Source organism: Phalaenopsis equestris, unplaced genomic scaffold, assembly GCF_001263595.1.
Source record: "Phalaenopsis equestris unplaced genomic scaffold, ASM126359v1 Scaffold000511, whole genome shotgun sequence".
NCBI lineage: Eukaryota > Viridiplantae > Streptophyta > Magnoliopsida > Asparagales > Orchidaceae > Phalaenopsis > Phalaenopsis equestris.
This window is the reverse complement of record NW_018164951.1, coordinates 3,058,629-3,071,923: the sequence shown is the minus strand read 5'-3', so window position 1 is coordinate 3,071,923 and position 13,295 is coordinate 3,058,629. Positions and strand designations below refer to the sequence as shown.

The window sequence follows — 13,295 nt, the reverse complement described above, 5'->3', positions numbered from 1 at the left end:
CTTTCCCTAATTTCTCCGCATCCCTCCAGCATTGCTACCATGCGTTCTCCTTGCTGCAGCCACCCCGACAACAACCCTTTTGCTGTTCTTCCTGCAGTTCCTCGCTGTCCAGTCATCCTTCTCGTTGTTGCAACCCCTGGACAGTCCTCCTTTTGCTATCTCACAGTCCCACGCACTTTCCACGACTGCCATTGTCATTCACGCTCGCTTCAGCCGTTTCTGGTTGTTTTGTTGTTGTTCTAGCCCTCCCAAACTGCTTCCCTGCCATCTAGCCACTGCCATAGGCTCCTGCACTGCCTCCCTGCCACATCTCGCTGTCCCAGCCACTCGGAATCCCCTCCCCACAGCTTAGTTTCCGTTCTAGCCACCCAACACTGGTTCAGATCGTTGTTTCCCCGCTGACCAGCCCGCTTATCCACTTCCTGTCGTCCCGGGCAGAGAATATCCCCTACTTCTCTGCTGTACCGCCCACGCGCTTCACCTCCCCACCTTGTCGTCACATTCCAAACCCCCAACGACGACCACCACCAAGTCCACCACCATTGGTACACCCTAGTCACAGTTTGTATGATGTGTCTGCTGCTATTTCTATTTACATTTGTGAGATTGTATTTCTTAATTTTTACTTCAGCAATGTTATTTGATTTTCCTTTGTTGTTCGGGTTAACTCTAGTATCAACGAGCATATAAAGTGGGCAACAAAAGTCGTGTTATTGCTCAAATATAAGGTATTGTGACATGCAAAACTATAATGCAAGTTAATATTGCTTACTTAGATACAGAAGGTCTGAAAAGGATAGCATATTTTATACCTTATCAATATATTTATATATATTTATATAGTCTAAATTTATTTTTCTTTATTTATTAGAGCTGATCACTAGGTTGGTTGATATGAACATTTCATATTTGAATAAGCTTGAACAAAATAATAAACCCATTGGTAGTTTTTTCTTCTTTTGGGTTGCCATTTACTCTTGCATGGTACTTATAATCCTAAACTATTTTAATGCTTTTTTAAATTCAAGAAGTGTTTTAATAATTACAACTTATGAGAGAAATAATACATTATTTAGTTCAATTCATGTCGCTTTAATTTCTTTCTTTCTTTTTTTTTTACACAAAGCTAGGCTGCACAAGATGTTTTCTAATCCATATAGAAGACTGTAAATAATAATTTACTTGGTTGTTTAAATGCCCATTTGAATGTCGGTTGGATATAGCTGCATTATTTAGTATGATGATCAGGCAGGACAGCCCAATCCCTGGAAATTCAAGCCCATGCTTGACAAAAAATGACTCACACCAGGTTAATGATCAAGTTTAATATCAATATAGTATTATACGAAGCGTATGAGAAAAATCTATCTTTTGAAAATTTTCAAATCTAAAAGCAAGGGAACAGCTTCATTTCAAATTAAAATTAGAGATATATTTTATAGTTTATTAATGACGTCTCATTTGATCAAAATTTCAACCAAAAATAATTTGCTTTTTGAGCATTACACCATCATCAAATCAAATTATGCATTATTTAATAAATTATTTGCACTGTATTATATTTACTTTTTTTCTTTACATGGTTTAGATTTTCTGGTCGTTCTTTTGTTTGTTTCACAGGCTATCCTAGATTGTAAGGAATCTTCCCAAAGTTCTGTGCAAGTGTTCATCAAGTAAGTTTACTAACGCTTAGTAAACTTCCATTCTAAATTTACATAAATTGATGTTTTGCAGCAGTTCAAAACTGGCACTCTTGTAAATAATATATTTGTGAACATTAGAAAGTATTTTATGGGTATTATTGTAGATTTGTAAATAATTTCCGGTGCCTCCTGAGTCCTGATGATTAAGTGTTGTTCTTTGAGTTTTGTAAGGCCCCTGGTTAACAGAGCCTTGTTCATATTAAAGTCGACTATTAACATAGGTACTGCTGCTGGAGTGTTTATGTTATGCAGGCATATGGTTGCTTTCAACTATAAATTTCATGTTGTGGAAGGAGTATCTGCTTTTTGTTGTATGTACTCTAAGTTTTGCAACACATGGATTTCGTTAAAGTAACATTTATTGTTACTTATATTCATTCTAACTTATCCATTTATTAAAAACAATTCGGAAACTGAAACCTTCCTGGAATTTTAATTTGGAAATGGCATTCTATTATTTTTACAATCGTGCTAGGCATATATATTGGATCATGTCTTTTCTCTCTGTAATTAATTTAGATTGCCAAGTTCGCTTTTCATCTAGCTTCCAAAACAAACTCTGAATTTGGCACAACTTTCTGATTCAATCGGATTCAAAATCAGCAAACAAATTACAAGAAATATGTGGGAAAATCCAAATTCGGACTGCTTTGATTAATCTCTAAACAAACAAAGAAGAACTTTAAACAATATATTTAAATGCATAAAAGATAAGCACTTATAATTTGAGTGGAAGGCTATCTCTTTCAAATTCTAACACTAGCACTTATACTTATAATTCGAGAGTTATGCAATCTCTCCCAAACTCTATCCCTAAATCTCATGACAACAATTTCATCATAACCTTAACCCTAAATATATTAGCCCTATTTATATCCCACAACTTATTTCTAAAATAAGTCTTCGAATTCTTTGGCGGCCTCAACGTGTCTAACATTACTCCCTTCCTGAAAAGATACCTTGTCCTTAAGGTAGAAGAGAGAAAATTGCTCTTGGATCAAGTTTTATGGCTTCAACATGACATCATCATTCGGTAATTCTTTCCATTTAATCAGAAAATTGTAGCGACCCTCGTGAGTATGAAATGTCATTTTGTGCACATCCTTCAGCCATATCTGAATATGTCTGTACCTTAATTTTGGAAAATATTGCAGCCCCAAACAACTCATCAGTTGTTTGTCGATTATTGGAATCTCTATCAATTCCGTATCATGTCTCTTCCATGTTATGCAATTCGATCAAGAATCTCAATTGCGTTCTGAATTCCCCTCACCATGGTTTTGAGCTTCACCAAAGTCGTGCATAAATTGGGGTCATCGTGAAACACCATAATCTGGTCCCCACTCCTGAATCCTCTCCAGTGTCAAAGTCGGTCCCTTACGAGCTCTCCTGGTCTTCTCCACTAGTTCCATTCCCATCATTACTCTTGAATCGTCTTTCGCCTTAAAGTTTGTCGCAACAAAGGGCATGGGCTCAGTTGGATGCAACCCTTCGTCGAGATTCTACCCACCGTGATTTCATTTTCCAAATCGCAATCATTTGTTGATTTTTCCAGCCTCAAATCTTGTATCATCCCGCTTTGCTTGTTGTCGCTTGTTCTAAGCATCCTGATGTCTCACAATTCCATCTAGATGCTGCGGCTCGAATCCGCTTCCAACTCCTTTGCTAAATCTCATCCGCTTTTATTCGTTCCAATTGTTTGGATGTCGCACAATTCTTTCTATGTGCTGCCGCTCAAGCCTGCTCCCGATTGCTTTGCTAATCTCGTTGCTCCATATTCGCTTAAAGCAGTTACACTGCCCTGATGCCGCACGAATCCTTTTTATTGTTGTTGTTTGTGTCAGCTCCCCACGTCATCACTTGATTCAACACTAGGTAGTGGTAGGTTTGTGTGAAGATCCTCGATCTTCCTATTATTTCGTCCAGGGGTTGTGATTCTACACTCCATGGTCGAGATTCGTCCTTCCATGAGCGAGAAATACTCATCCATTTTCAATTTGATTTGGCTTACTTCTCACTCTAATTTCTTCTCCAAAGCCTTTTTTTTGTTGACATTACGACCGGGATGTTTTTTGATCAGGGAGGCAAAACTTTGTACTTCAAAATCCCCTAGTTGGTTTCGTGAATATCTGTAATTGAGACTATGTGCTTAGGGCGCTTCGTATTGCTTCCTAAAGGAATCAAATCATGGTTGTGCTACTAGGGCATGATGCACTTCTATATTTGGCTTCCTTGTATTTGCCGCGATCCCGACTTGTCAATTGTGACAATATCTTCATTATCTTTATGTTGCGATCCAGACGTTGCTTCATTGTACTCGCTGCAATCCCGTTATTGCTTACGAACTAGCTTGATCACAACTGCATCGCATCACTATGGCACCCAACCACCCATGTTGCTTCCAAGATAGCTTGATTCGAGTGATTATATCGCTCTGTATGCCTCGTTCTTCTCTTCCTAGCTACCCCGTGATATCCTTGGTCCATGTATGTTGTGATCCTATATTTATTTCCCGGAAATTTGTACGTCAGAATCCTGTCATTTTTTTCCTGGCACTACTGTATCACGATTGCTCTGTATTTCACGAACCTTCTCGTCCGAACTAGCTTGTGTATCATGACTGTATAGCGTGGTTCAGTCACAAAGGATGTTGTAGGCCGCGATCACACGAAAGCGACGTCTATATCTCGGGATTTCGAAGTTGTCTTATCATAATCAAATGCTTTGATACTAGTTTGGTATGCATGGAGATGAATTGACATCGCAAAATTAGGGCAAATAAAATTCTTTACTGCAACAATACATAACAACACAACACAACTCCAATGCATATAAAATAAGCACCTACAATTTGAGAGGTAGGTGATGTCTCGCAAACCCTGACTTTAGTATCTACAATTTGAAAGGTGGGCAATGTCCCACCCAAAACCTTAACCCTAATACTCAAGATAACGATTTCATCATAACCTAACCCTAAACATATTAGCCTTATTTATACCATCACAAAATAATAACTAAATTACCCTTAAGCACCGGTCTAATACTTTCTCACTATTTTTTTTCTAAATTGCCACATCCATTTAGTCGGGGTTTTTTTTTTTTGCCTCTTTTTAAAATTTTGGTAATAAAAAATTGCTTTTAAGAGTTAGATATATTAAAGTGTGGTAGTCATAAGAAAATTTTTATCTGATTTTTTCAAAAAATAAGCAAAATTTTTATAATACTCGTAAAAGCTTCTAAAAAATTAATTTTTTTACAAACGTATTAATTGCATTTAAAGAAAGCTACAACCGCCTCAAACGTACACTAAAGGGTCATTTGGGATCACTTTTAATTATATATCTTTATTTTGTTTCAGATAGTTTGAGTGCTTTAAAAACAAACTAATTTTTTTTAGAAACAAAAAATTAAAAAAAACACTAAAAAAATGCACTATCCAATTATGTTTTTAAAATAAAAGCAAAAACAAGAAACAATGTGATCCCAAATACGTCCTTAGTTTTTCCTTTGTTTATCTTATCTTTGTTTGAAACTTTTTATGATAAATTGCTTGAATTAAGCGCATACATACAATTGCTAGTCTTGAGGATGGATCTTACATTGGAGGAGGGAGCATTACATGCAAAGGACGCCTTGGCATCAATGATTTTTTCTCAACTAGGCTTTTTTTGGGGAAACTTGTATTGGAGCAGCCAATTTCCTTGACTTATCATGTAAGTTGTACAAGTGAAAATTACTTTTTTTTTATTATCTGAGTTTTCTACGTACTTGGTTTCAAACGGAAATCACATTTGAAGTGTTTTGAGATGAAACTACTGGAAATGTAGAAAGCTTTAATAAATTTATTCGCTCTTCTTCCAGATTATTGCATTAGCAAGACCTGAGCTCATAATCGACTATTCTTTCCTCAATGGTTTTGCCTACACGTTAAGATGACCATGCTCCATCTTTATATAGGTTAAATCTGATGCTAACTCTCTGATGGGACTCGTGCTTTCATTCTCCCCTAATCCAAACGGGATAAAAAAAGTCCTCCTTTTGCCTGAATCCATGCTTCCCACTTGCCAACTAACAACAAAATACGATCGAATCATTCTGACAAAAAAAGGTACTCACCAGGACCTTTCATCAGCCTCAGACTGGATCCAATATGATTCAGACATCATGATGGATGGTCACACAATGACTGAAATCGGACTTCTCTGCTACTTAAAGAAGCCAGCCGAAGCGAATACCACCTTAACCAACAAAGCAACCGATCGATCACCATACGTCGCTTCCCTCGGTCTCATCCGCCTCCAAATTTCTGGACAAAGCATCGAATTCCCATCAGCTGACTCATGGATTATTCAAGGTGAAAATATTTCCTGGTCCTCAAACGATGAAGGAATCAGAGCCGTCAGCCTTAAAATTACCTGGAAACTGAAGGCAGGCTCATCACAAGCCTTTGCGGCATACAACATATTTGTACAGAAAGTATCCAGTGACATGAATATCCAGGATTGTAACATGGATGGTAGTGCAGAGTTTCTAGCTGCTACTAAAGCTGGAATCTATTATGTATCAGCTCTTGAAGTTCCCAGTGGCGTAACTAATCTCAACTTTTTCATTCAAATTTGTGCGATTGATGGGACTTTTCAGGACCTTCGTAAATCTCCTACATATCCATTGGAAGTTGAAGGTCGGTAAGGCTTACATTTGATTTTGGTTTCTGGAAGGAAGTTTCCATTTGATTTGTATCTTTTTTCTATCAATTCAATTTGCAATTTAACTTATTTTCTGTCCGCTAATAATAAATCAGAAACTAATATGGTACTATGCGTTAAGTTTCTGGGTGCTTTTTTAAGTTCTTTGATGTAACCTTTTTTTTTTTTTTGGAAAATTTGCATTCGTACCGCTCAGCTGTAATGCATTTACATATCTGATACCTATACCTTCTCTATGCATGACAAGGTGTATTAGACTTTTTTTTTTTTTTTTTTTTTTTTTTTATTTCATGTTAAATTAGTGCTTGTTTTGATGTGATATGAAAGATTTGGATGGTATAAATGTAAAAAATTAAAGTTTAGGTGTTAGATATGTAAGAACATAAGAATTAAGTGGTATGTATGTAAGTGCTTTTTTTGTTGCATTTCTTTTACTGGTGACCTGCTGATGGTTTTTCTGTTCCAAATTGCTGGAGACATATTGTTGTACAGGATGAAAGAACACAACCGTTTTAATTTTTATTTTTATTTTGTTTTTTTACCTGAAATAAAATTATATCAATGTGCTAATTGAGAAAGGCTATCTAAAATAATTTTTTTGCTAAGTTATGTAATAACAATTAGTCAATCTCTGAACTAGTTATGACAATTAATAAAATTCCTCAACCATATAAAGAGTTGGTGTTGGAATGGCTCTCCTTTAGATCATTCAAAGGAGCCAGTTTAATGAAAAATTATTCCATACACTGCATGCGGTATCCGATCTCTACTGTCGATCACTGCAAAGATGTATTTCTGTAGATCTCATTTGTAACTCTTTTTTTTTTTAATTTTGATTGCAGTGATCGTCGGTGGAGATCGAACACCGATAAAATATAATTAATAAGTTATAACAATCACTCAAAATAATTTTTAGATATTTTAATTATTTTTAAAAATCAGTTAATTTATTTTTTAAAATAAAAAAATAAAAATAAAAACATGCAAAAAAAGATATTTAACAAGCATATTTTTAAAATTTTTAAAAAATACAAAAATAAAACTCCCAAGCAAATTCTTAAATCTCAAGTTGTTTTCAAATGAGGACGTGGTTAGGGTTGTCAAAAACGTTTATTCTTTGCAAACAACTCGTGTTTTAAGTCAGTAAATAGCTCGTGTTTGATTCATTTGTTAAGCAAGAAAGCCAAACAAGAATATATTTTTTAAGCTCAATTTATAAGCGAGTCAAACAAGAAGAGCCATTTCTTATATTTTTTGCTTGAAATAATAATTAATTAAAAATAACAATAATTATAAATTTTTTTTTAAAATTTTATGATATATTTAATAGAAAATTATAAATTTAAAAATATATTAAATTATTTTAATAAATTTTTATATTTTAAAATATCTAAAACTAATCTAAGTGTATTCCTATTAAAAAAAATAAACTATTTATATATATGATTAAAGCCGTAAATCCCCGCATTCGTGACCATCTTCTTTTCCTTTGTTTAGGTTTTCTGTGGCGAGGGCGAGTCTACGAGACGAGGCGAGGGGAAGGTGAGGGCGACTGAGAAAATCTTTCCTTTCCGTCCCAAGGGTTTCTACCAAGAGGTGAGAGATTATTTAATCAGTTGGTAAAGAGAGGCTGCGAAGCCTGCGATTATCTTGGATCTATTGGCTATTACCACTGTAATCTGTTAATTTTTTGGGAAATTTACATACGCCGCACATTATTCTTATGGATTTATCTAGATCCGTTCTTAGATTATATGAGTCAAAGTTTGAGTGTTGCTGTTACATTTCTAGATTTTCTGGTTTTTTGTGGTTTTGTTGTGGATCTGATTTGGGGTTATCATTATCTTTTGCGGATCTGGTTTTCTGCAGCTTTATAAGGGTTTTGCCATTCTATTATAATTGAAGGGATTATTGGCCAACTTCCTGAAGACATGTTTGTTTCTCAGAATGTCGGGAACTTTTTATGATTATTTAACTCATCACATTTTATCCTTGCAATGTATGCATGTAATATGTGGATTTGTACGTCAAATCTCTTCATGCTTTAAATTAGTGTAATATGTCAAAATTTGGATGCCGAAAAACTAATTTTCTTTACGATAAGCTTCTTGATACCTAAAGAATCATCAAGAGATTTAGTGTAATATATCAAATTTGATAATTACTCGTTGATTATATACGGTAAAATCCTTAATGAAGGAAAATTTATTTCTTGGTTTTTTTTCCTTAAATGTTGTGTTTCACAAGCTGTTTGTTCAGGTGTAGAGTTACTGATAAAACTGAGCAGAATGTATACTGCGAGGAAGAAAATTCATAAGGAGAATGATGTTGAGCCCACAGAGTTCGAGGACTCCGTTGCTCAGGTTTATTATGTGGACTATTCCCTTGGCATTTTTTTTTTTGTTTTATTTTACTTTTTAATTTGGGCTTTCTTCGTATTACATAACTTTCATCTTCTTTCAGGCCCTATTCGACTTGGAAAATACAAACCAGGAACTTAAGAGTGATTTGAAAGATCTTTTCATAAACTCAGCTGTGTAAGATGAGAGACAGTTGTAGACTATAAATTTTTAATTATGCTGGATGGAAATTTATATGGATGCCATTTCTATGGAAGACTCACTTACATACCCATCAGCTTATGCATTTACATGTCTGATATCCAAATTTTAATTTGCAAATGTATGCTATCTTACTTATGCATGAAAAGAAGTATTTTACTTTTTAAATGTTAAAGTAGTGATATTTTTTCTGTGGTATGAAAGATTTGTGCGGTGTAAATGTAAATGTAAAATCTAAGTGTTAGGTATGTAAATGTGTAAGAATTGGGTGGGTATGTATGTAGATTTCCCTTCTATTTTTGTAATGGTTTTGTGGTTGCAGACAGATGGATGTTGCTGGGAACCGCAAGTCCATAGTTATTCATGTTCCCTACAGAATCAGAAAGGCCTTTCGTAAGATACATTTGAGGCTTGTGAGGGAATTGGAAAAGAAGTTCAGTGGAAAGGTTTGCTTCTCTATGACTTTTGCTTCCCACATTTTTCATCCTACCTTGGTGTTCTATAGTTGTAGACTTGCTAATTTCGTTTGATAAATATTGACAATATTTATTATGAATTTAATTACTAATTCAATGGAATTAAACAAATATAAGAATTTGATTTAAATATTGCTCAATAGTTTGGATTGCTTTTTGGCTTGGAAATGCTTGGATGAAAATAAATGAGCTTAGTAATAAACCAAGCTCTACACAAGTTAAACTTGAATTGAACCAAGCTTGGTTCAAATTTAAATAACATGAGATCTACTCAAGCTGTACATCCAGACATGCAAATATTGTTGCATCTACTTAAAAATTGTGTCTGTTAGATATGTATTTATGAATATATGTTTATCTAGCTAGATATATGAATGCCTTTGTCAAACAAATTGTCTTCGATATTAGAAAAATTGATCTGAACAAAATTTGATTTAAACTGATTATTTTCTCTCATATTAAGCTCAAATCAACTTTAGCGAGCTATGTTATGTTCAAATTCAGTCTGAATTGAGCTAGTCTATAACTAGCTATAGCTTGAATTGATGTTAAACCAAATGGTTTAGAGTTGATATTTGAGTTGAGATTGTATTTCTAACAATTTTATCTCAAAGCAAATAAATTAGAAATGAAGGGTTTTTTTTTTCATTTTTGTAGTATTATGGGTGATATTTTTTAAGCCCTAAAATTAAAATGAATGGCCTTATTGTAAGGTTTAATTGGCTTGAGTCATTGAAGAAAAGATCCTCTTATGGAAATTTTAAAAAACAGCTTATATTAGGCCTAGCGTTGCATTGCAAATATTGTATACCATTTTTCTATAAATACCCAATAAATATTGTTTGGTTTGGTGGTAGATTTTCTCTTTTACAATTTGTGTATATCTTATGCATCCTCTTAGACTGGTTTCTTTCTGTAGCATATTGTTTATTATATTCTATCATACCTTTCCTTTTGTAGGAGGTCATCATTATTGCCTCCCGAAGGATAGTGAGGCCGCCCAAGAAAGGTTCCTCCGTCACTCGCCCTCGTAGCCGCACTCTCACTGCAGTTCATGATGCGATTTTAGAAGATATAGTTTACCCCGCTGAGATTGTCGGAAAGCGTGTAAGATATAGGTTGGATGGCTCCAAGATTGTCAAGGTGAGGATGCAATTTATGATATATCATTCTTTGTACTCCGTATAAAATCTTTGCATTTGCATGCATACCACCCAATTCCTATGTAGTTACATAGGTAAAACATAAACTTTGCTTTTTACAATTCATAACACCGAAACATTTAACATTTTATAAAAATACCATTATTTTAACTTTTAAAAAGTGAAATAAAATTTTTCATGCAAGGTGAAGTGTATGTAAAAATTGTAGTTTAGGTGTTAGATATGCACATACATAGGAATTTAGTGGTATGTATGTAAATCTTAATTCAACTAAAAAATTTGTTATTAAGATGTGGTGCTGTTAAGGTAATCGAAAATTTTATGAAAAATCATTTTATCATCCTGCCTAGAAGCTACTAGGGGTGCAAGTGAGTCAAGCCAACTTGTGAGCTGCCTCGAGCTCGGCTCAGTAAGTGGCTCGTGAACTGAGCTCGATGAGCTAACAAGCCTTGTTCAAGCTAGCTCCGACTCGAATCGTGAGTTGGCTCATTCAAAAAAAAAAAAAAATACAATAAAATGTACTCAAAATATATTAAATTTGAAGAATTTATTAAATGTTTAAAAAATAATATGTTGTATTTTTTATCGAGTGATTTTTTATTATTTTTCTCATAATTATTCATTTTATTATATTATTATTAGTTTTTATATTATTTTCTCACTTTTATAATAAACAAATTGATTCATAAGTTGGCTTGAACTTGTAGACTTAAGTTTGAGCTCGAGCCCGATAAAATTTATCTAGTTCAAGCTCCAGTTAAAGGTGGCTCGAGCCCTCGACTCTTTTACACCCCTAAAAGCTACGACCCTGTCATCCCTTCATTTATTTCCCCTATTTTCTTCCTTAAATAGGTCTCTACCTTCCTGAAGCCAAGTGTGGCCTCACGAGTTTATACTTTTTATTTCTTACTTTTATATTTAGTCCCATATCATTAAATCGCATTTTAAGAATGGCACAAGATCTTAAATCAAATTTTTTGAACACATGGGCTTGTAGAGGAGTTGATAGAGAGCTTTCTATCCAACTAAAAGACCCTAGTTCAAAACACAACATAACCACTAATTTCTAATCTAATTGCCTCTAAGGACAACTTCCTAAGATATATATATATATATTATATATATATATATATATATATGTTAATGCTAACCATTTAAAATGAATGGCACGGGATCTTAAATTAATAATCAAAATCTTAGTTAGCTTAATTAAATGACTAGCCTCTCTTTCCTCAATCGATGGGTTGTAGCTCCGCCTCGACCTACACGGGATTCAGAATGAACTACAGCTGATGGATTGCAATGCGCGGAGGAAACGTATTCCAAATCACGGAACCGGTTCGCTGTTCCGCGCGATTCAAACTGTTCTCGGTGGTTCAATTACACGAACTGTTTCTTATTACATCTGATTCATGATCAAACCCGGTTTTGTCAACCCTTGATTTTAACCGATCATGTTACTAAAATTTTCTATTATTAAATGAAAATTATAATAATTTATTATAATTTTTCTATTGTTAAATGAAAATTATAAAACTAAGGTGAGTCCCTGTCCCTTTGATTGAACTCTCTTCTAAAATTTTCAGAGGCAATCACTTTTATATAAGCCACATTTTCATACATGCCACCCAATTCCAGTGCTTTTACATATTTAACACCTAAATTTTACTTCTTACATTTATACCCACCCAAATTTTTCATATTACATAAAAAGCATCGCTATTTAACTTTTAAAAGTGAGACACCTTTTTCATGCATATTTAAGGTGATGTCATGTGAAAGTTGAACTTCAGGTGTTATTGGAGATGCAAAAACATCAAAATTGAGTGGTATTTATGTAAATGAACCTTTATATAACTACAATGAAATAGATTGGCAATAATTTAATGGTTGGCACGGCAACAGTCCTCTAAATTTTCTGACTTATTGGTTCTATCTGTTTAAAGATATAATTTTTGAATCTTTAACTAAAACTAAATAGTCTTAAGTCTCCAACCTTTCTTGCAGTCTTTCCTGATCACATTACTAATATTGTATTAATATTTTAGATAGCTCATATTTACATATACTGTTTCATCTAATTTTGATTCATCTATGGTCATGCTATTTATGTACGCATAAATTCTTTTGATCTGTTATCATTACTGCTTAATTACATTATTCATTAGTTACAACAAACTCCCTCAACTTTTTTATATTTACAGATTTTTCTGGACCCAAAGGAACGCAACAACACGGAGTACAAGCTGGAGACCTATTCAGGAGTCTACCGCAAACTGTGTGGGAAGGATGTTGTGTTTGAATACCCAGTTACCGAGAACGCCTGAGCTCTTCTGTTTCTGAATTTTGCTTTTTTAATTGTTTTAAGTGATGGAAAAATTTTGATTATTTGAATTTTTAATGCACTGCAAATTTGAATCTGATCATCATGAATCTCTGTTAGGTTCATTATTGTTTTTTTTTAATTATTTATTTCTCTTGTGATTTTGTGTCGCAAATTTTTTTTTTTTTTGGCTATGTTGGGGTTTGAATCTTTTTAGTGGTATGCATGTAAATTGAGTGGTCACCCAATTCTTATGTATTTGCATATCTAATATCTATTTTTACATTTATTTCACCAAAAGCTTCATCATTTAAAAAATGTCGTTGTTTTCATCTGTGAGACATTTAAAATTGAAGTTTAAGT

At 33.9% G+C, this 13,295-nt stretch overlaps 2 protein-coding genes across 2 annotated transcripts in view; both read left to right on the top strand.

The window, feature by feature from the left end:
* The window catches only part of LOC110028321 (cytosolic endo-beta-N-acetylglucosaminidase 1-like), a 27,709-nt gene extending 21,153 nt beyond the window's left edge, over positions 1-6,556 (top strand). Inside the window, exons 9-11 of the mRNA XM_020730127.1 lie at positions 1,621-1,673; positions 5,284-5,416; positions 5,661-6,556. Coding sequence (XP_020585786.1) covers positions 1,621-1,673; positions 5,284-5,416; positions 5,661-6,392 — 918 coding nt within the window. The 3' untranslated portion in view covers positions 6,393-6,556. The remainder of the gene's footprint in view (positions 1-1,620; positions 1,674-5,283; positions 5,417-5,660) is intronic.
* Positions 6,557-7,877: 1,321 nt separating this feature from the next.
* On the top strand, positions 7,878-13,038 carry LOC110028480 (40S ribosomal protein S7-like). The gene is made up of 6 exons (XM_020730345.1): positions 7,878-8,005; positions 8,669-8,772; positions 8,873-8,946; positions 9,293-9,416; positions 10,407-10,589; positions 12,814-13,038. The coding sequence occupies exons 2-6, from the start codon at positions 8,698-8,700 to the stop codon at positions 12,934-12,936; spliced, it is 579 nt and encodes a 192-aa protein (XP_020586004.1). The 5' UTR covers positions 7,878-8,005; positions 8,669-8,697; the 3' UTR covers positions 12,937-13,038.
* The last annotated feature ends 257 nt before the right edge of the window (positions 13,039-13,295 follow it).